At 52.3% G+C, this 23,293-nt stretch overlaps 1 protein-coding gene across 6 annotated transcripts in view; it reads right to left on the reverse strand.

Moving 5' to 3' along the window:
- Positions 1-289: 289 nt before the first annotated feature.
- The window catches only part of EIF4E2 (eukaryotic translation initiation factor 4E family member 2), a 29,130-nt gene continuing 6,126 nt past the window's right edge, over positions 290-23,293 (reverse strand). For 2 of the 6 annotated variants that reach the window (XM_054571494.1, XM_054571503.1), the window contains exons 4-8: positions 21,779-21,913; positions 16,316-16,420; positions 15,142-15,294; positions 14,915-15,051; positions 12,929-13,206 (exon numbers count right to left, since the gene is read on the reverse strand). In XM_054571494.1, the coding sequence (XP_054427469.1) occupies positions 13,134-13,206; positions 14,915-15,051; positions 15,142-15,294; positions 16,316-16,420; positions 21,779-21,913 (603 nt within the window). In that variant the 3' untranslated portion in view covers positions 12,929-13,133. Of the gene's footprint in view, positions 2,128-8,282; positions 8,361-12,927; positions 13,207-14,914; positions 15,052-15,141; positions 15,295-16,315; positions 16,421-21,778; positions 21,914-23,293 lie in introns of those variants that run through there. The other 4 variants (XM_054571510.1, XM_054571524.1, XM_054571516.1 and 1 more) reach the window with 4 other exon arrangements.

Below are 23,293 nucleotides of genomic sequence, written 5' to 3' on the forward strand. Positions count from 1 at the left end.
GGTCCCTCCTGTCACGGCCCCCACTCCTCCACGGCGGATGCCTGGAAACCCATCCCCAGGGCACCATGGACCACAAGCTTCTCTCTGGGCAGAGAATTACCCACTGCCAACGCCACAGGGAAAGCGCAAACACACATGGACCAAGAGGACAAGACGAGGAAAGCAGTGGGGAGGGGGAGGGGCCGGTCAGATGGAAAACCGAGCAGGCGGCCTGGCGAAAGCAGCTGGCCTGTGCAAGGGGGCGGCAGCGCGCCTGTCCTTCAGGGGCGCCTCTACCGCGTCTCCAGAACAGGCGACGCCATGGCCGTCCTGCGTCCTGTCTCGGCCCAGCAGAGGCCTCCGGAGGCGGAGGCGGAAAGGTCCGCCGAGCTGGGCTGGAGAGCTGGCGGCTGGACCCGCGGACTCTTCAGGCTCCGGCCAAAGGCTGCCGGCAGAGCCCCTGGGGCACCCTGAGGGTGAAATGCTGCCTAAGAGGCGTAGCCCTGGTCCCACCCAGCACTGCGTCAGCCTCGTGTGGGTGGGAAAAATCACTTTCATGTACTGCAATGACAAAGAGGAAGGGGAAACACAGCAGCTCCAGGAATACAAGAGAGTAAAAAAACTGGAAATGAGGCCAAAAAAGAAAAGAAAGGAAAAGCAACATGAACACGGACAATACGCCTAATCTCTGGCATTACAAAGTCCTCACCGTGCACACGTTACACACGCATTATGCACACGCCCCAGCCCGGTAGGTGCCCAAAGGAGGGCGAACTCCAGCGCCCGCGCGCTCTGAGACTGCCACGGCAAGTTGGAGTTCAGGCAAAAGGGGAGGCCTCCCAGGGGCGCAGGCAGATCCCGGGAGGCCGCCTCGCTCCCCACGTTAGCCAGCGCTGCTCCTGCGCGTGTGCCTGCGCCCTTGACAACGGTCTGGGCACCAGAATTTATCCTTCGTCTTCCTGGAGTTTAAATCACTGCTAGGTCTTCTTTTCCGATCTAACATCATCTGTAATGCAAGCACCTCCCTTTGGCCCCTGTATCCTCTGTTCTTTTAGGAGAAAGCACGCCAAGACAGTAGCGCTCTGAGGGCGTTCAGGAGATGGAAAGTAGGAGGAGCGATATAAGTACAATAAGGAAACGCCTGTTGCTCACGTCCAACTTCTCTGAGACCAGTGGCTAAGGCCCTCTGGCCTGCAAGGACAGAGGTTAGGAGGGACCTTAATTTAAGGTACTTCGATCTCTGCTCACAAGAGCCTGGCAAGACAGTGCTCCTTCGCGGCTGCTGTGGGACTGGTCCCGCACGCTCTTCGACCTCCGGCTGCACTCCCTCCGCAGCAGACCACCCCGCCTCTCTGACGCGTGCCTGCAGGAGCCTGCCAGAAGCTTCTGTGGGCATCCTGGATTTGGCTGTGGACTCAGCAGGCTGGCGCCCCACTTTAATTTACAGAGTCGCACCTCTAGGGCGCCGCAGGGAGGGCGGTGGCCCTCCGGGTTACAGTTCTAAGCGCAGCAGTGCCTGAGGAGGAGAGTCCCACCCCAGGGGAGACCCATCCCAGGGGAGACCAGAGGGCGTAAGGCAGGAGACCACACACAGTAACATGCTGTCAGAGGGTGGTGGGCTTGGGGGAAGAGGGGAGCGAAATAAACAAAATGTCCCAATAATTTAATGGCAAAGCTAGAAGAGAGCATTTACAGCTATCCCGGGGCGCTCCAACACAAAGCGTTTCCTGGACGCACAGGCGCTCCTAACACTGGGAGCTCGAGGCCAGCAGCTCGGGCTGGTGTCCGCGGCCATGCACCCTTCGCACGGCAGGAGGCCCGGGAGGCACCCGGCCAGCACACAGCGATACCAAAGGCTAGACTCCCCCCACAGAGACCCATAAAAAAAAAGTGTGTCTATTACACAGTCACGTTTGCCATTCGTCCGCTTTATAAAGTCAGCGCCGCTGGAGGGTGTCTAGCGGAATCCGTCCTCCAGGAACGAGTGCAAAAGGGAGCGGCCACTCAGGGACGTCCCTTCCGTGAGCAGATGGAAGGGCCAGCTGGAGACCTCCATCCATTTTGGGGACACACACACACAGAAAGGGATTATTGCCAGCTGTGTACGTTCACAATGTGATTTTTGTATTTCGAAAGCTTGAATTGTCCCTGGAAGAAAAAACGGAGAAAACAGAGCATTCAGTACACAGGTCATCTGGAGGCGACACACATACCCAGGGGAGACCTGAACTACGCAGCCCCGGGGCCCCCGTGCCCAGGACCCAGCCTGGGACCCCTCCCTTACTGCTCTGGCGCCAACACCACAACTGGCCTCCCGAGTCCCTTCCAGTGTTGCAGCTTGACTGTCTGCCATAGCAAAAGATCAGAAACCACCCCAATGCACATCAACAGGGGACTAGTTAAATATGAATGCAATGGCACATTCATACAATGGGACACTGTCACTTAAAAAACACAAGGAAGCTCCCTACCAATAAGGAAACATCTCCAAGAGAAATTGGTAAGTCCAGGTGCAGAACGCTGCATGCACACAGTGTGTTACCCTTTGTGCAGGTGGGGGCGGGGGAAGAAAGGTCACAGTTCACTTCTGCTTGTCCAGGTGAGAAGGAACTCTGTAAGGCTCCACAAGAAGCCAGCAACAGTAGTTGCTACCGGGAGGTGCGGGGGGCGGCGGGGTGGACACAGCATGGACTGGGTGGAGCCTGTCAGAGTGGGAGGGAAACCTCTCTCTTACACACACATACTTTAAAAAAAATTAAAAAGGAACCACACAATTGTGTTATGTACTCAAAGAGATCAACCAACCCGACAAGCAAACCACCCTCAGCTTGAAACTTGCAGCAGCTTAAAAGGGATATTCCAAGAGGTAGAATCTGGGTACCCTTCCCTTTTGAGACTCAGTGTTAGGCCTTGAGAGAGAAGCAGGCTTCTGTGTGCATGCGCGCGCGTGAGAAACCACCGGCTGTGTCCTGCGGACTGTCTTCTACTGGATGCAGACAGGTCTGGCCACCCACTAGCGCCCATTCCTGTTCCTGCTAGAAACCCAGCGCCATCTCAGCCATTCCTGCCGCCATTCGAATCCTGGAATCTAAGGGCTGGAAGGGACTTTGAAGGCCACCTTATCTACTGCTCTGGCCCAGTGCCTAAGCCTTAAATTTGCCTGAAATGCTGAAACAGAAACTATCGCTAACCTGATTTTAAAGCCATTATGTCCCTTTAATTTTAATGGAACACTCTAGAACCTCTGGCCTTAGTGGACCTGACTGGGCACAGGGCAATGGGTCCAGGTGAACGGATACGTTCAGCCCAGCCAGGCGGCAGGGCCCTCCTACCGGGGGCCACGGGCTCTCCCCAACGCCGGCGGCAGGCTGGCAGCGACTAACAGCTCTCTTGACACAAAGACGGGACTGCAGTGAGCGTAACACGCGGGCAGACGGGAAACTGCGGCTGGGCGGGCGGCCTCTGCCTGGAAGAAACAGAGGGCATCTCAAAGGCCCACCACTGTCTTTTGTAACTGACATGCATGACCATGTAGCTCATTTATCAACGGCTACTGAGCATTTCAACAACCTCTGTCCAAGGAGCTGAAGGCCAAACACAAGGAGAACTTAACGGGGCGTGCATCTTTTTTAAAAGGCCTTTCAAAAGGACAGGCCCCGCTGAGGTGCCACTAAGTGGCTAGCAAAGGATAAGGAATACACCTGATCCTACAACAGAGAAAAGCAGCGGAACTGGCGTGTGTGCTACTTCAGAGTCCCCTAAGGGATGGTGTGCTGTCACAGAGTCCACAGGACAGAGGACGCCCCTAATAGCAAAGAAACGTTGAGGAGGGAGTAGTTCCATCTCTTCCCTTTCGAAGCCACCTCCCTTCCTACTGAGCAACTGGACCGTGGAAGCCAACGGGCAGGGAGAACACGGCGACGGGCCAGGCAGGCGGGCGTGCGGGAGCGGAGCTGGGGATGTTCTGACTACAGGCAACGGTCTGTCTCAGAGTGAGAGAGAGGTCCGCCAGGGCCCGTTCCGCCCCGGCCACTGCCTGGGGACGTAAGCAGTGGCCACCTTCGGGAGGAGTTCCTGCCCTGTGCTGGGTGGGCCAGACACAGAGGCCCCCGTGGCAGGTGAGCTGAGGGGCTCCGCACGCCCACTCACCATCTCCGTGCCACAGGCCGCGGCAGAGGCAGAGGCCCACGGAGCCCCGGGCCCCCAAGCCTGGGTGCCACAGGGGAGCGGGGCGCGGAGAGGAAAGGAGCCGGGACAGCCAGCTGCTCTCCCCGAGTCTGGTGTCGAGGAAGAGAAAGAGCAACTGGGCGAGTGACAGGCTCCTGACAGGGGCAGGCTGGTGGCATTTGGTGGCTTTGGTCCAGCCTTTCTGAAAAAAAAAAAGTGGGTTGAGAACAGCCTGGTGCCAAATTTAGTCTGAGGAATGCATTCACCTCAGACCAGCTGGGAAGTGACCCTCGGTCACGTCCCTCACCCAGGCTGCGCTGCACAGAGGCGAGGAGGCCGGGAAAGGAAAATGGAGACGTGGAGTGGCAGAGGCCATCAGCGGCTTTTGTTTTTGTATAAAAAGATGGGCTTCTGTTCCTTTAAAAGCAAATTAAAATTTAGGAAATCCGGAGGGAGCTCCTGAAAGCGGGCCCCTCACCCCTTAGCACTGCTGGGACAGCACGGGGCCCTCGGAAGGTTTTCACTGTTACTCATATGGAAGGTGACTTAGAGGGAAAGCTACATTCTCATCTGCGAATTTAAGTAAAATAAGCAACTGAGCCCAGTGTATGGATTTAAAGGGGCTTTTCGGATATCAAGATTTCCACTGTATCTTAACTTATTCCAGCAGGTGTTCACATGCCCGGGCACGGGACACGGAGCCGAAGGACCCACAATGCTAGAGGGGCACCTTCTCTCCTGGACAACCGTCCGTCCGCTGACAGGGCTCAGGACGAGCAGAGCTCCACCAAAGCTGGCTCCCAGCGTCACACTGCCGGGCAACTCGGGGCCAACCGCTGCCCAGGGATCTGAAACAGCTTTCTAACCTGCTCTGCCTCAAAAGGATCCTCTTCTTGGAAGTGGACAAGTACGAACTCTGGAAAGAATGAGCTAGGGCAGAGTTAGCTCCTGAGGGTGGACGGCGGAGGAGCAGGGCGGTCAGTCCCTCAGAAGGAAGCCTCCTGTTCTTAGGGAGACCTGCCCCTGCGTCGGGCACCAGCACAGGGCATCAAAGAGCCTCCGGGTCCTCTGGGGAGAGCTGGGTGCCACGGAGGAGGTGCCCTCCCTGAGCATCGGCCCTGCCGGGGGCTGAGAGCGCAGCCACAGCCGGGCCCGCAGGCTCAAGTACCCGCGCTCTTCAGGGGACGTTCCCTGGCTCTCAGCTGTGTGGCCCAAGCCTGCTCCGGGTCTACTCTCCCACTGAGTGGCCACACCAACTTCATTCCCCCAAAACACAGAGCACTGCCTTGCGCACGCCAGCCCAGACACCGAAGTAACTGGCATCCGCTCCCAGCAGCTCCTCGGGGCCTCTGGTGAGGCCACGCCTGAAAGGGCAGTGCCCATTTACAATGGGGTCAGAGGAAATGGCCGTACAGCGTTAGCAGCCATACACAACGGCATAAAATGTCAGGTAAACTGCGGAGGAGTACTACTGGCTCAGTAAGAACCATTGAAATAGCACTTTCTTTTTCTTCAGAGGTCATGACCTACTTGGAAGTGGAAAACGCAGAGAGGACGAGAGGCCAAGTGCCAGGGGTGTTGGGAATGGCAGCTCAGACCGCACAAGGTGGCTGTGTGCGGCTCCTGGGAGCACCCCTCACGGTCAAAGCCACACACGAACAGGAAGGAGGCCTTTTCATGTCCAATGACAGTGAGTTGGTTTTTTTGTTTAGACTCCAATACTTCTCACAGACCTCCTAGTCTGTGCATCAAGAAGCAGAGGTGCCCCCTTCATCCGGCCATGAAAAAGACGGTGGGGGGCGGGGGCCTGGCTGGTGTGGCTCAGTGGATTAAGCGCCAGCCTACAGACCGGAAGATCACCGGTTCGATTCCCAGTCAGGGCACAGGCCTGGGTTGCGGGCAAGGTCCCCATTTGGGGGTGTGTAAGAGGCAACTGATTGGTTTCTCTCTTGCACATCGATGTTTCTCTCCCTTTCTCCATCCCTTCCCCTCTCTCTAAAAACAAATAAAATCTTAAAAAACAAAAAGATGGGGGAGGGAGGGGAAAAGGGGAAAACACAGAGACTACAAAATGGCAATCATGCAAACCTACGACTTTTCAAAGCAATTCTGATACTTTTTATGGGGGATTTAGTTTTAGCTAAGGGAACAGGGAATAATTTTAAGTTCTCTTCCATTCTGACTATTCCAATTTCATTTTAAAGCCTTTTTTCATGGAACCTAAGATGTTATTGATGCCACTGACTTTTAAAGGCATCATCATTTTATATACTTTAAGAAGTAAATATTGCCAATTAAGACCATGACAAAAATCTTCCTTATCACTTTCACTGTAAGCATTCCAATTTTAGGGATATTAAAAGCAAAACAACAACAAAAAAGAAATCTTAGACATAATTAAATATGGTAAAAAACAATTCCATTACAGACTCAGCCTTTGGAAGTTAGGCTTAATTTACTTCAAATACCTATTCTGCAGTCTGCAAATCAATGTATCTAATTGCACAGCTTATGCGGTTTCATCCTTCCTTGTGTATTAGCAGCCATCTCAGAATTCCATGTTGACTACATTTGACAGAGTAACCTTTTGAACTTCAACTTAAAAAAAATCTTGTATTATCATCTAGCGCTTGCTAGCTGGCTCAGTGGGTTGGAGCGTCATCCCATACACCGAAAGGCTGCAGGTTCGATTCCTAGTCAGGACACGTAACTAGGCTGTGAGTCCGATTCCCGGTTGGGGTGCATAAAGGAGGCTGTCAATAGGTGTTTCTCTCTCACACAGATGTTGCACGCTCTCTCCTCCCACCTTCCTCTCTCTCTAAAATCAATAAACATTAAAATTTTTTTTAATCTAGTATCATCATCTAAAATTAAATTTATAATATGGGAATTAACTAGTAAAATTAGAGGTAGGAGTGGCATCACCCTTGTGTGCAAGAATTCTGGGACTGTTTATCCACACAGTCCTCAGACTCCTGGCCGCTTGTTCTGTCCCTGTGTCGTCTTCTTGTCTAGCGCACCTGAGGTCTCCTTTTCTTGAAAGTCTCATTTTAGCCCTGGCTGGTGTGGCTCAGTAGACTGAGTGCCGGCCTGTGAACCAAAGGGTCACTGGTTCAATTCCCAGTCAGGGCACATGTCTGGGCTGCAGGCCAGGTCCCCAGCAGTGGGCGCATGAGAGGCAACCACACAGTGTTGTTTTCTCCCTCTCTTTCTACCTCCATTCCCCTCTCTAAAAATAAATAAATGAAATATTTAAAAAAGAAAGAAAAAGTCTCATTTCCTCCCTGGGAAGGTGGAACTCTGAAGCAGTCACTACAGTCGGCTTGTTCTGTTCCACTCTTCGAACTCCCTGTCCCGCAGGAACGGTGGGGAATAGGGGTGGTTACTGTCCAGGAAACCGCTCTCAGGTCAGCACACGCAGACACTGTCTTTCTGTCCATTCCTGTCATCTGGAATAAATGCACCCCACGTCCTCTGCTGAAGCAGCAAGACATGAACCTGGCATGCCCTCCGCTGAAACACAGATGTTCTCCCCGTGAACGTGTGTCAGTTACCCCCGCTCCGCTATCTCAGGGCCTCTCCCTGCCGGTCAACGTGCGATGGCACAGCTACAGCACAACCAGGAACTCTCCTACGGAGCCCGGCGTCGGCCAGGCCTTTCACCGCGCAAACCCCGGCGTTCTGTTCTGTTTCCTCACAACTGACCACCGCCGCTGGCAAACGAGACGTACCTCTCACCTACCCCGTGTTGGCCACAGGACACTGCCAGGTGGTTTAAAGATGGCCACGTGCGGGCAAAAGGATTTGTGGCACATTTATGATCATGAAACACTGGCATCAGAAGAGGTCGGAGACGTGTTAGTCCATGGAACCACCCTTCCCAAAGGAGGAAATGGAGGTCCAGTGAGGCTGAGCCACCTGCTCAGGCGTTCGCCAGGAGACAAACGACCCAGGGAGCAGCACGGTCCAGCAGATTTGGACTGAGACCGTGACCATTGGCCAGAGGAGGGGCTGGCGCAGACTCAATGCTGGCAGAAGCAAAGCGGGGGTACACGGGGAGAGCACAGCCCTTGGGAAGAGGGGCCCTATGGCTGAGAGGTGTGTCACAGGGTTACGGAGAACAGACGAGGCCCTACCCTGAGTGTGAGAGACAGAGGGGAGCGTCCGATCAGCGGCCGCTGCTGTTCACCAGGCCATGAAACTCCTCCCAGGCCCTGGCAAACCAGAGACAAAAAAACACAATAGCACATTCAGATCAAAAGCTTTTTAACAAAGAAAGAGAAGACACATAACCCCACACCCCACTTCAGATACCCTCAAGGTTGAGTGCAGCCCACCCGATCCCGGAAGCACAGCAGTGAGGGTTCCCACCTGGACTTGGCCTCGGATTTGCAGGGAGGGCCAACGCCTTTCAGGGACAGTTGGCACTCGTCCTGGCTGCTCCGCTGGCGAACTCTGGCCCTCACTCACTATTCCCTCGAGGCTTTGTATCCAATCCTTCCACAAGTCTACCCGGGAGGCCAATGAGGTCAGAGCCAAGCTCCACCATCACGGGCGACACCTCCCACTCGCTGGGGCCAAGGGCAGCAGGGAGGTGGGGACGGGTGGCAAAAACTGCCTTTCTGCATCAGGCCTCACCTTGCGGGTACAGGCAGGTGCCCAACAGCACTGTGATGTCTGAAGGTACAAGGGGGAAACTACTGCATGTTGCTTTCGGTTTTCACATTTCCAACCTTCTGACTCTTTTAACCTCAGACCCCAAATTTACAACAGGTTGTTTCTGAATATACCCATGTAATGATCTGAAAATTTAAGCTGTGTAGGTCACAGCAGTTCACAACTCCCTGGGAACAAGGCTCGTGACAACTTCTGTGCTGATGACCTCCATGTAGAAACGGGGGTCAGGGAGGGCTGAGCGCGCGGCTGAAGGGCACAGTCGCTCGGGCCGGTGCTCCCCAGAGAGGAGGTCCCTGGGGGCCACTGGCCGAAAAACAGGAGACACCAGGGTCTTTACGCATCTGAAGCCGAGCACGCCTCATTTTCTCAGAGGAGCTATGGCCTACCTTTTATCCTGGCCACTTTTCAGCCCCGTTAGGGACAAAAGATCTACCAAGTTCCCTGGCGACTATATATATGGGTCGTTTGGGGCTTCTAAATCTGCAATTCCCTTGTCAATTATTCCCTCCTTCATTTACAGGGGTGACAGTCCCTAGGGGTGACAGAATGATATTCTGTCATTCACTACAGGTTTAGATTATGGCCACTAAAATACACTTTCTTACCAGGACTTCTATAGGTAGCTTTTCTCCTTTTTAAATAGTGGGGGGAGGGATTAAATACAGAAACCTGGCACAACAAATTCAGTCTTACAGGCAACACTGAAGGGAGTTTCGTCAGGATCTCCCTCTTCTGAGAAGGAGCACTTATACGTCAATGCTCGGCCTCTCAGAACAAGGAGCGGGTGTGCAGCGAATGGTTTCTTCGGCCAGTAGCACCAAAGCTACACATATGTGCTAATTAAATGAAGAAACACGCCAGTCTGTCAGGTCCCAGTTTCCACAGCGAGACATCTGTCCCACTGCCCGCTCTGGCCATGGCCGTGCAGGGATGAGCTCTGAGAGTCCACGTGTGACGTCAGAAGGCCACTTCACTCTTCACTCCGAGTTAAGTCAAGGGCAAAGCAGAATCCGATGCTGGGGCAATGACCCAGGAAACCCCTCTCATTTTAACAGTGAGCTTTGAATTCTATTTTAAGTATTAAATGTCCACAAGAAATGACATGGTTGTGCAGAAGCGTCATCTCATTTATCCTTTTGTTTCTAGCAAGGCCTACACTAGTCCCAACTGAGCAGTTCTGTGTCAAGAACCTACAGATAGATAGATTTCAGAGGTCCCCCCTAATCCATTCCAGCATTAAACTGTTCTCCCATTTTCTTCAGAAGTATTGTCCTCATGTTAAACCTCAACATAAAGAATCTGGGTGAAGAAATTTCCTCACATGGATTCAGTGAAAATAAAATAGTTGGTCATAGTCACTGGTACAATCACGCTTATGCTTGGCTAAGAGCAAATCAACTACCTAAAGCCAGGTAGAAGAGTCTAGCTAGTTTCCATTTGGCATCTCAGGCATAGAAAGTAATATTAAAACTTGCTTCTTTTAAAGGTTAAAAAAAAGTTAAATGTTAAAAGTATCATATGAATGAAGCTTAAAAAAAAAAATGACCAAGATTAATATAGCCCACAGGAAATTCTGAACAAATTCAGATGACAGAGTTAAGAGTCCTTTAAAGACCGCTCATTTCAGCTCACTTACCGGAAAGCAAACTCTTGAGAGCAGAGAGCCTGTGACTCAACTTGCCCCGCGCCCCCTGGCCCTGGTTCACAGCCTTGCCCTCAGCTGGCCCTCGATACTCACGGACAAGCTCGGCCTCCTGTTAGCCTAGGCTTTCTTTACTGTGAACATCGGCAGGGGGGACATTTCATCAGCGGGCCAGCAATTACACTGGTGTGACCCAGAGCCACCTGGCTATCATTTCACCACAACAGAGGGAGTGACTGGCCCTTGTCTACAGGGCTCGGTGTTTAAGTACAATGCAATCTAGACAAGGTTAAGGAAAGTCCCCATGTTTGGACCCGTTTCTCCTCCAGGATAAAGAAATAGAGAGAAATCACCTACCCTCCACTCTCTCTGCAGAGGGGCCTGGCCGGTTCCCCCACCCCTGTGGCCCACTGAGTGAGGCTGGCCCTGTCTTCCCCGCTTCTGTTCCAGGCCAGGTGCCCAAAGGGACCCATGGGACTGTTCCCAAGGGCTACCTCAAGGCAGTGCTGCTGCACAGGCTCTGGGCCCAGTTTCATCTGGGTGGTCCCATGATTCCAGACTGCATGTCTGCCTGTTAGGAGGCTGCATCTCAAAGCGGAGGACACAGCGAGTCGCCAGATGCCTCCATGGACCCAGACCTATAAATCCTCAGCCGCAATGGGCTTCCTTCAAAGGAGCCATGCACCTAAGCGAACCCTCAGTTTGACAAGCCTCCCGTTTTTCAACAGGAGCTGTACGCCTGAAGGGGCCAACTGCTGGCAGCACAAGGGCGGGAGGCAGCAGGCAGGCGGCCCCTCTGCAGCCGAGCAGCCTGGGTGCTGAGCGCGGCAGTGCCTGCCCCTCAGCTTTCCTAGCAGCGCAAGCGCAGCAGGGAAAGGCCCCCAGCGGTGTGACTGGGGACAGGCCGGAGAAACCGAGCAGTCGGAAACAGCACACTGGAGACTGGACAGAAACGCAGCGAGGGGGAGGCGCGTCTGACTGAGAAAGCGAGGCCGCTCCCAAAGAAGCCCCTCCTCGTTCCCAGGGTACTCGCGGCTACTCTCCAGGATGTTCTTTCCCTTCATCTCCCTTAATCCTCAAGTCCCAGCAGCTGCTGCCCCTTGGCTCAAGCAAAGCCATCCTTGTGTGAGAGCCACAAGGAAAGGCATGAAGCAGGACAGTTCTGACGTCTGCTCATGTGTGGCAAGGATCGGGGGGGGGCCTCAAGGTCAGGTTGGTGCTTTCCGATCAACCCTGGCTCAGGAAGGTGACGTTACACTCATCCCCTGGACCAGTTATATGAGCCGAAAGTAAGGCCAATACACGTCACATACTAGTGGAGGCAAGAGCAAAAAGGCCATAGAGGTCACTGACAAATGCTGAAAGCAGAGAACAGGCACTTCCACATACCAACACATTTCCCATTTTCTAGGTACTTTGGCCACTTTTGTGTATGCAATAAACAAAGAGGCAATGATACAAACTCCTCCCGAGGGCGGAGCCCAGGGTGCTGCTCCCAACCGTGTTCCGTGGGGTCCTGGGCCACGTGGAGACTGATGGTCCATCGGGATGGTATAAGCCCAGGGTGTCGCTGCCAATGCAACGGCCACTTTGGAAACCTCCATGTGACGCCCACAGCCACCTTCACAGATGCTACTGGGCCACCTGACCCAGGGGCTGCAGAAACGTTTACTTTTGGTTTGGGTGGGAGCGCCCAAGAAAGCCTAAAGTAACATGAGGCTCGCTGCAACCGTGCATGCAGGTTAGGGCCTGCGGACCACACAAGCCAGGCCACGAAGCATGGGAGGGACTGGCGCGCGCTACAGTCAGACCCCCCGAGGAGCAACTCACAGAGGATGAAGATGGCGCCCCGCCCTGGCTCCTGAGGCTGGCAGCCTGGGAGGAAGGCAAGGGCTCGGCCCTGGAGACCCTGCCAGCAGAGCCCGCTCAAAGAGGACAACGGCCTGGCTCTACGGGGAAAGCGCAAGGGGGAGGCTGGCAGGCAGCTTGGGGCTTGGGCAGCTCTGGCAGCGAGAACACCCGTCAGCACCAAGCGAGGACGCTACGAACGTACAGACACACACAGACAGAAGCAGGACTTTACCTCCAAGCAAGAGATTTCTCTGAAGTAAAGGCAAACAAAGTCAGCAAAGCAAAGGCCAAGGATCCCCCTTTCCAACCTTAACAACCTTCCAGCTGAACTCTACGTCAGAAATCACCCTGTTCTTGTTAATCAGCGTGGCTAGATGGAAACTAAAATTCAAGTACCGGAAAATGGGGTCTCATGTTGAGTTAGATGTCACATCATTATGTCAGACCTCAGCAGAAGTGGAACAAAATATCACGGGACACTGTACAACTGGGCTTATGGAAATGAGGCTGCATTCCCCCGATGGCCCTCCATGGAGAAGTCTGTGCCATTCCTTAACAGGGTGACAGTCAGTCTGAAAAGCCACTTCTTTGATGCGCCAGAAAGAGCAAGAGCATGAGACAAGCTAGTTTAGCACCATTTATTAAGTGATCTCAGCTGATGTCGTAGCTGCTGCGTGTCAGCCTGTTCTTAAAACATAAAATGCTCTTCCAATTCCTCTTGTCCAGGACAGAAGGATCTTCCAGGTAGCACGCCAACAGAGCAAGAGACTCCGATGATGCCAGCTTCAATGATGGTGCCATCCAGACAGGGAGAGGGTCATGGCCCATTCAACCGCGGCTTCCAGAGGTTTTGAAAAAGGAGCCTTGGGGGGCCCAGCCTGCCTGGCATTCTAGTGGAAGTGCAAAAGGTCGGCACATTGGGAGAGGAACAAGAGGGAGACGCAAGGGAAAGTAGCATCTGGGTGTCAAGGAGGGTTTTCTCGTCCCTGTCGCTGCAGGGCTAGAGTACTAGGCAGACCTCTGGGTAAAGCAGTGAGCAGCAGACTAAGGCCAAAAGCCCACAGGCTCTCCTAGGCTCTGTAAGGACTTGAACACATTTCTACAAGTCAGGAAGAACTGCCTCAGGGTATGAGAGGGAGAACAGTGGAGCAGGGAGAGCTGAAAAATACCTCTTTCCCTTTCCTATCCAGGTGAAAAGCTTGCTTTTCTGGGGGTGGGGGGTGGTCAGAAATGGGAGGTAGTTTAGGAACCTTGAACGGAAGAGCCCTAGAAAAAGCAGGTGTCCAACCTGCACTGCACCTGGCTGGAGGGCAGAAGCTACGCCTACCCTCAGAACAACGGACAGGCAGCATTTGCTGAGAGGAAACGGAGCTCTCACAGGGCGGCCGAGGCAAGTGCCAGGCAGCTGCGAGCTGGGAACTCCTAGGGCTGCGATGAGCCACACCCAGCCGTCAGATTGTGGACCAACTCCTATCGCTGTGTTCCCAGCGAAGAACAGGACCTCAGCTAGTCTTAGCTAACTCCACCCACAACGTGATCTGCGAACACCTGCGGAAGAGACTCCCGCAGATGGTCTGTCTGCTGAACACCACCACTGGGCTCATTACTAGTCTTTAACAACGTTATGATGATATCATTTCTAATGATGATGATGATAGCAATGATAATACTTGGCCCTGTGAGAGCAGTCTCCTTCTGAGGACCTTCTATTACAGAGATTCAATGAGCCCCCCGACAACCCTGTTAGATGAAGTATCATTATTCCCCATCTTACAGATAGGGAAACTGAGGCCGAGTGGCAGAGACTTGCCAAAGGCACATTCTGATACTGGAGTCAAAGGAGAAAACTGAACCTAAAAGTCCCGACTCCTCATTGGCTAGCTCTCCACCAGTTCTGAGAAAATCTAAGAGCCGCTCCCCACAACCCCTTCCGAGTGGCCTGGCTGTAGCTGAGGCTCACTCACTGCCCCACCTGGTGACTCCCGTGCGTGGACACCCAGCTCCGCTGCCCCGCGTCCTAGGCAGAGCACGAGGCCCAGCTTACATCCCCACTGGCGTCCGTGCCTCCCTGAGATGCTACCCTCACAGACATGCTATTCTGCTTCCTCTAGGCTTTCAGCTCTGCATACAAGGAGATGGAGTCACGTTCCGGATGAGAAGTTAATTTCCCAGGACACAGAAACAGACAGAAGCTAAGAGGTTAAAGAGACGTGCAAAAGTGAGGGCAGGAGCAGACAGGAAGGCCTTTCTTGTTCAGTGAAGTTTCCTTAAAAAATGGCAGGAAAAGGAAGAGCCCTTTGTCTTTCACTTCAAGACAGCAGCTGAACAGCCAATGAAAGACAAGCCGGCCCGTGCACGGAAAGCCAGCGCAGGCACTGCGGCTGGGGCTCTGCAGAGGGGCTCTCTGCTGCGGTGCCATGTGCAGGAGCCTCACCAGCAAAGAGCTGCTACAGGTGGCCAGAAGCACTAGAGGGGAAGACTGGTCTGTCCCTTCTCCAGAAGTCAGTCTCCTGTGCGACCCTATTCCTCTGGACCCGACTAAGAACCTACTTCTGCTAAGCTCAGGGATATGTCCCCCCCAACCCCCACAACACGTACTTGATGCTGTCGGTGTGGGTTTTGTATTCCATAATGGTGTTGGGAGGTAGGTTAAGCACTCGCCGAAGAGTGTCCCGGATTCGGGCTGTGGTGGCTTGGTCGCTGGCAGTCTTGTTCCAAATGGAAATAATGTCTTCCTACAGGAGGGACAGAGGGCTCATCAAAGCCAGCCCAGGGGGTGCGGGGGAGGCGGCCCGTGACACCAGACCCGCCCGCGGGAGGCCTACCTGGAACCGCACGGAGACCACAGCCCCACAGATCTCCTCCCCGACCATGAACTGCTCCCCCAGCATGGCCAGGATGAGGTTCTCCCAGCAGCGCGACGCCAAGCCCTTCCGCAGCCGGATGATCCACTTGCCGCCGTTTTTATTCGCGTCATCCTGTACAAAGACAGAAAGCAATAAAGTTAACATACAGTCTCACAGCTCTTTTTCCTCTGGCATGATCCCTAAAGGTCTTGTCACTTTCCGATTATTCAACTTTATAGGAAAAATGGTGGCAGGGAGAGAAGAGATAGAAAAGAAGAACAAAGTGGGGATCCTGACACAAGCCATTACAAAAAATGACTCAACAGACCCTTTCAAAAGAATCCTTTTTTGGAAACTACTTTAGGAATCGAAGTGATGTCAGATTTCATCCAGAGGTCATTCCTCACTTTATTTGCCATGAATTTACCAAGTGTCACCATGTCACAAATACAGGCAGGAAGCCACAGTCTCCCCCAGACCCCACCCAGTCAAGGAGACAGACAGGAACATTAGCTACAGCAGCACAGTCTGCGGGTACCGCTGTGCATAGCAAGTTCAAGAGCAAGACTGGCGGAAGCACCCAGGAGGGAGCGACGCCTGAGCTGGGCCCCAAGGGGCCGCCTGTCCGGGCGCAGACTCCGAGTGCAAGGCGGGGCCAACGAGCTGCCAGGGCACGTGAGCAACGGAGGGCTGCGTAACCTTTTAAATTGGGGGGGGGGGAGGTGTGATCACACTTCTCTTCTAGAAAAACACCACGGCATCAGGATAGAGAAGGAGTTCAGCAAAGCAAAGAGATCACAAAGCGCAGCTCTGGGTCTCCAGTTACTTTCTGTAAGCTTAGTTTTTACCCACTTTGATCGTAAGTGCACCATGGTACTGTAACACACACACAGCCCGTTCTACAGGAATAAGGGTAACTTAAGAAAAACAGTTCTCTAATGTCATTAGGACACCCCACCCAGCACCAACCCCCCAGACAAGAGATGGCACTGTGTCTTTTCCTGGGGGTCCCAGTTCTACGGAGGTGTGCCAAACAGGGATGCCGTTTTGAGAGAAGACTTTAAAACACTTTAAACCTTGGCAAGGCTAAAAAACAAAACAAAACAAAAAACCCACTTGCTCAGAAAAGCAGTCCGAGGCCCTCAGCCCTCACCTCCCACATGGGTTTGATTCCTTCTTTGAAGAGATGGAAGTCACTGTGGCCTGTCAGGTCTCCGGGACGTACCATGTGGCTGTAAAACCTCCAGAACTGCTCCACCTGTGAAGAGAAGGCCCCAGGGGACAAAAGATGTGACTTTTCCTTTTTTCTGAATGAATGAACACAAGACTTACCTAAGGGAAAAGCACAAACATGGAAGACACACTGTTTCAGGCTACACTTCTGAAGGATACATTTTCATTTGGAGGCTTGTGTGGGAGGACAGGCATGCTACACAAAAGCACATGGTAAGCTGGGTAAATAGAAATGCAATGTTGTTGCTGTAAGACCCACCCTCTGGGAGAGAAACGCCCGCCTCGGCCAGCCGCTGCTGGCAGTCTGTCCGTCGACAAGCCCTCTCTCTCACGGAGGCCGCGCGACAACCAGGACCTGCTGTGGGGCCTTGTTTCACCCAACAGAAACCCTTCAGTCCTGCCACATAACCTGTCTCTTTTTTTTTTTTTTTTAAAGATTTTATTTATTTTTAGACAGAGCAGGAGAGAGTGAGAAAGAGAAGGAGAGAGACATCAATGTGTGGTTGCCTCTCACGCACCCCCTACGGGGCACCTAGCCTGCAACCCAGGCCTGTGCCCCGACCGGGAACCGAACTGGTGACACCCTGCTTCGCAGGCTGGCACTCAATCCACTGAGCCACGCCAGCCAGGGCATAACCTCAGTCTTGACTATATTTTTTAGAATCAATTCCCTCTTGATCAAAGACCGTTTACTCAACTACCGCATTAGCTACAGTGAAATACGTTTCAGTTGTTTAGCTACCGAGCCTGGTGACAGCACCAACCCCAGGCACGACGCCGCACCAGGGCGCCTTCACTGAGGCCAGGACATTCCAAAAGCAAGTGGGACTCAGCCTCTCATGCTTAGGGTTTAAATCCCTCTTCATGCATCTCCATGACAGCTGACCCTCGATGTTCTTTTGCATTAGTTTTGGGTGTACAGCACAGCGGTCAGTCATACACCTTGCAAAGTGCTCCCTGGATACTTCCAGCACCCACTTGGCACCAGACGCAGCCATTACAGTGTCCTGGCCACATTCCCTGTGCTGTCCTTGCCGTCCCCGTCACTGTTCTGTAACTGCCAATTTGTGCTTCTCGATCCCTTCACCTTTCCCGCCCGGTCCCCTCCCTGTGCCCACAGCGGCAGTCGCCAGCCTGTCCTGGGCAGGCCCCTTCTTTGCCAGAATGCTCGCGGTACTCCTTCCCCCCGCCGTGGCCCTCTGGGGGAGCAGACGCGCCTCTCTGCTAGCGCGAGTCCCGTTCCTCAGCGGCACACTGCGGGAAGGGCTGCTCCCCGATTCCTCTGTGACTCACAGGGCACCCCTACTGAGCACCGGCTGGGGAGAGGCACGCTTCAGGTAGAAGGAGCGGATGTGGACCAGCCTGGAGAGAAAGAGCTGGTGTCCGCCAACACGCTGCTCAGAAGGCTCTAAACAAACACACAGCGCGACACCAGGGCTGTGCGGCTGAAAATGGGCGCTGAGCACAGAGGTGCAGGCCACGTTTCTAGACCTGGAGAGCGACTGGGGAGGAGACCTCCCTCTGTGCGAGACGGAGGTCCCTCCAGTTCCTCTACAGGACAGGAACCCAGGCAGTGCCTCATGTGACAGACTAGTCAGGGATGAGTGCCTCTTGCAGCCCTTTAATGCAGTGTCCCATCTCAGCAACCACGATGCCTCGCTGTCCAAGGCGACCTGGGGGAGTAAGTGGTCCAGGTGTATGACGAGCAGTCAGCTTTTTCCACCTGCACGAGTGGAGAGAAAGAAAGTACACCCAGTAGAAACTGGGGCTCGCTGTGAACTGGGACTTGGAGAGGGGCAGTGGGGAGAAAGGTACGCAAACCACCCCCATTTCCTCAGTCAGGCACTGCTTTATTCAGGGCTTAATCTTCTCCAATCTCACAGCCAGGCTACACAACTTTACAGTCGCAACCTCACATCTAAACCATGAAAGGTGAAGCAAGCAGCTCAAGAAATGTTCAGTAACTTTGGAAGGTCCCCCTCCCCCTTTTCTTTAGGCAATTTTGGTTTCGGAAACTCCTAACTGAAACAAAAAAAGTGTTCAGCGTTAGTTAGTGGGGTGCAGAAAAGACCTCAGAACGGCCTTCCTCCTGAACAGTTGAGCACCTGGTGTCAGAGCCTGTCCCCACCCACAGAGTCAAGCACCAGAAGAGAGAGCCTCGTGGCCCCCAAGTCCAACGCTCTTTCCACGTTCAACCACTGCCTTCTGAGTCACCTGATCCCAAGAACTTCTACATGCTGTTAAATACTAGGATTAAGGACAAGTGGGAAATACTGCTTTGATTTAATAAAGGGTTTCACAATGTAATTACTTCTCTGTGAGGGATTTAACATTGCGAGGCATCTCTTACTGCCCTGAATTACACAGCAGGGCACCTGAAACACCGTCGCCCATCCAGTGGGGACTGAAGGAGAACTGGCCCAAGATGACGCTAACGATAAGCTCTCGTCAACGTAGCACACGTGCTCCAGAGAAGAAAAGAAACACCCTTCTTTTCCCCAGGTGGGTGAACGGTGCTTTCCTTGAGAGGGAAAGGAAGCAGCCAGAGAGACCCGTGGTTACCACAGGATCACTGGGCGGGGTCCCGAGCGAAAGCTTGCTCCCCAACCCGGTCGGCGTCCTCTCTGATCCTCCAGTGCTCAACCACTTGCTCGTGACCCAGAGGCTGCCATTTTACTGTAACGTCTAGCATTCCCACGCAATAGGTAACAACACTTCTGTGACACATTCAGCCCTGGCTGGTGGGGCTCAGTGGACTGAGCGCTGGCCTGAGAACCAAAGAGTCGCTGGTTCGATCCCCAGTGCAGGGCACATGCCTGAGTTGTAGGCCAGGTCCCCCAGAAGGGGGTGCGCAAGAGGCAACTACACACTGATGTTTCTCTCCCTCCCTTCCCCCCTCTCTAAAAATAAATAAATAAAATCTTTTAAAAAATGGTAAAGAAAACCCCCAAACTTTTGTGACAGATTCAGAATGGCTTGGAATAAAGCTGACCCTTGAACAACTCAGGTTTGAACTGCCCGGGTCATTTACAAAAACAGCACGCAGACACGGACCCCACAGTTCTTCCCAACAGCACTCTGTCTCCCTGTGTTGGAAATTCCTAATCACGTCCTACCGCCCTGAAGGCAAGGTCTTGATTCACTTTAGAACCCCAGTAGTGCCCTGAACTCATTCAACAAACATTCCTTGAACCAAATATCCTCCAGTGTACAAGCCATTTTTAATTTTTCAAAAGAGCCTAAATTTACCAGCGATGAGGGAGCGTTTATCTACTCTCCCATAGTAATCAGATGACCTGATCACCAGTTATATCTGATTAATAACAAATGGATAAATACACACAGCTTGTCCAGGCAGCAAACATTTTAAGGATCAGAGCCTCGCGCCAGGCCCGCTGCTGTGCTGGAGGAGTGAAGGAACACGGGCTTGGGGGCGCAGCGCTCACGGTCGCCCCCTCGGGGCCCACGCCGGTTCCTCCACTTAGTCAAGTAAATTACAGCTGACTGGAGACTTGAGGTCCGATACGTAACCCAAGTCCCACTTTTCTCATCTGTAAGATATGGATAACACTGCTGACCTCACGGGGCTGTCCCGAAGCTTCAAGGACGTCATACAGAGTGGCTAGTACTGTGTCCTTACTCTTCACTGCTTTATTGTAACATTTACTGTCTCGCGGGGTTTCCTTTTCTACGTCTGCTTTTTAAACAGGGCCGATAACCCCATAATTTCAAGACAATAACCAACTCCACATTTGATTCGGCCCTGAGATGGAAGGCACGGCCCGCAGCAAGCCCACAGTAATGCTCACTGAACAAGACCAGTGCGCGCTGCACACATGTCCTCAGGGAGCACAGACCTGTGAGGGAGACAAGGCAGAGCCTGGGCTCCCTGTTCTGGCAGCACCCACAAAAACAATAACTAGAGATTTCTTTTCCTTTCTGAAGACAGGAAAAAGATGTTACTCTATACACATAATCAGTAATAGATCCAAAACCCTAACAGAAAGTTATACAAAATACAAAAGAATTGTCCTGACTGTGGCTCAGTGGACTGGGCATTGTCCTAAAACCGAAGGCCACTAGTTCAATTCCCAGTCATGGCACATGTCTGGGATGCGGGCCAGGTCCCTTGTCGGGGGTGCACACGAAAGGCAACTGACTGATGTTTCTTTCCCTCTCTTTCTACTTCCCTTCCCTTTCTAAAAATAATTTTTTAAAAATCTTTAAAAAAATGTTTTAAACCCTAAATTGGGATAGGAAGATAACAGAGCTCCGATTCCAACTTCAACAAAATGAGCAGTGAAACTCCAGCTCCCTCGCTCTCCAGAGCCTTGGCCCCTCCAGACAGGCAGGTGCGTTCCACGCACTCGCTTCCACGCCGCTACCGAAAACCTGCTTTCAGCCAGACACTGTGTAGGCACAGCTGGGTCAGAGGCAGTGTCCGTCTCGCCTTAGAAGCATCTCACACAGCAGGTGGAGACTGTGAAACCAAATGACAACTGCAAATTTTTGTGACAAGTTTGTTAGAAAAGCTAAGGAGAGAAGGTAAGAATATTTAAAAGTGAAATAGAGAAAATGATCAATGTTTTTCTTTAATGATTTTGTCCTTTTTCCCACTGTGAAAGGGGGAAACAAAATGTGAATTATTTGATGAATCATTGAGTCTACAATAATATATCTTTTTAAAGGAAATTAACATTTTTATGTCATTTTAACTCTGAGTGGCTCTTGCAAATTTCTGGGTGGTGGCAGTGTGACAGCGATAGCTTTTTCTGATTTCTGCCTCTTCCCTTGGGTTGCCGGTCACATTTTCTGCCCCGACAGTGGGAAAGAATACATGACCCAGGCTGACCATTTGAGTCCACATGCCCCCAGTCAAAGGCACTGATTCGGAGGCAACTCGAGAGGGCTGTGGGCCATGTACCCAGCTGGGGGCTTGTGAGAGGTAACCGATCGAGGTTTCTCTCCCCCTCTTTCTCCCTTCCTTCCCCTTTAAAAATAAATAAATAAAAGCTTAGAAAAATATATTTTAGAAAATACAAAAGAATCTTTTGAACTTTACTCTTAACCATCAAGCTTTGTGAGGATATCATGTACCATAAAATTTTGCACCTCCATCCCCAGACACTGCACATAGTAAGGACTCAATAAATATCTACTTAAACAAACATGCATTTTTTAATTGCCCCCTTCTGAGTAATTCCATAATTCTCATACTAGTTACCCATAGATCTATAATGAGAAACCCAAGAATGACCAAATCTGACCTGAGAGACTCAGGTCCGTTGACTAAGGAAACCAGAATCCTAAAGGGGTTATCAGGATGAGAAAGAAACACAGTAACACCGGCATGAATGCACCAGGAGGCTCACTAAGCACTCACAGAGGCAAAGGTGCCAATCTGTTTGATGTTCTGCTCATAGCTCTGCGAGCTGGTGGGCCGGCCGGGGGTCCTCCTGGAGTACCAGAACGTGTAGTTGTACTGCAGCGGGTGCTCTGCTGGTCCGGGGACAACAGCCTGCGAGTGACAGAAGGCATGTCAGTCCTGGCCGTTCGTCACATGCTCTGACATCGAGAACACACATATGGCATCGCCCCGTACTCCCTCCCCAGTGCACTACCTGCAGTGTGCCCAGGATTCTGCTTACACATGAAACTGCTGTACTGGTGAACTGACTCTAAGTTCCTGTAACATTTCATCTCTGTGCTGATGGCTTTTGTAACTTCCTACTTCATAACGTAAGTATTTGTGTCTGTACCTTATCCCGACACTCCCAGGGCCAGCACCACCTCCTCTGTGACACTCTCTCACTTACTGGCCAGTGACCTGGGGCAAGCTGTTGTTTAACCTGTTTGTGCCTCAGCAACTTACCTCAAAAATGGGGTAAATAATAATAATCATCGCAGAGGGGTGCTGAGAGGATCAAATAAATTAACAGACATAAAGGGCGTAGCACACTGGCCGGCACGCAGTAAGCACTCAATAAACGCCAGCAACTGTTATTATCACCCCTGTTAAATGTTATCTCCTTGATCCACAGTTTCATTTGCCTTTGTGTCCCCATAACACCTGAAATACCTGTATCTACAAAATACTCAATATTGTTGAACAAAGCAATAATGATTGCTTTGATTTTTTAGAATTCCTCACCCGAGAACATGCTGATTGATTTTGTTTTTTAGAGAGAAGGGAAGGGAGGAAGAGAAAAGCCAATCAGCTGCCTCTCATAGGCACTCCCACTGCTGACTGAATGTGCAGCCCAGGCGCGGGCCCTGACCCAAAGGCCGCGGGGGTGTCCGGCCCGCGGCCCGCACCCAGCCCGTGGCGGCTGTGAATGCAGCCCAGCACAGGATCGTAAATTCACTTGAAGCGTGAGGAGATTTTGTGTGTGTGTGTGTGTGTGTGTGTGTGTGTGTGTGAGATTACGTGTCGCAATGTATTTAATATGTGGCCCAAGACAACTCTTCTTCTTTCAGTGTGGCCCAGGGACACCAAAAGGTTGGACACCCCCGGTTACGGGATGACACTCCAACTGAGACACACCAGCCATGGCTGCTTTGATCTTTGAAGAAGTTTACCCATCTATCTATAATTCTCTAAATGTTCTCTTTTCCAAGTCAATTTGAGTTTAGACTATTACTGACTAAGGAGTCTAAAATTTCAAGGGAAGTGCAGGATGTGAAATAGCAGCAGCCTATGAGGCAGGTAACAGCCCCGCTAACCCCAGGGTTATTCTCCCACCTCAGGCCAGGAGAGTGCCAGACGCCAGGGCACATCTCAAGGTCCTGTGCTGAGGGGAAAGCGCTAGTGATTCCACAGTCTTTCTGGAGAACAAAATCGGATGTTACTCAGACAACCTCCATGAGATGACCACGTCTGGGTCGCAAGGCAACCATC

This window comes from Pteronotus mesoamericanus, unplaced genomic scaffold (genome assembly GCF_021234165.1).
Source record: "Pteronotus mesoamericanus isolate MK-2021 breed Mesoamerican mustached bat unplaced genomic scaffold, CSHL_Meso_final contig_1018, whole genome shotgun sequence".
Taxonomy (NCBI): Eukaryota; Metazoa; Chordata; class Mammalia; order Chiroptera; family Mormoopidae; genus Pteronotus; species Pteronotus mesoamericanus.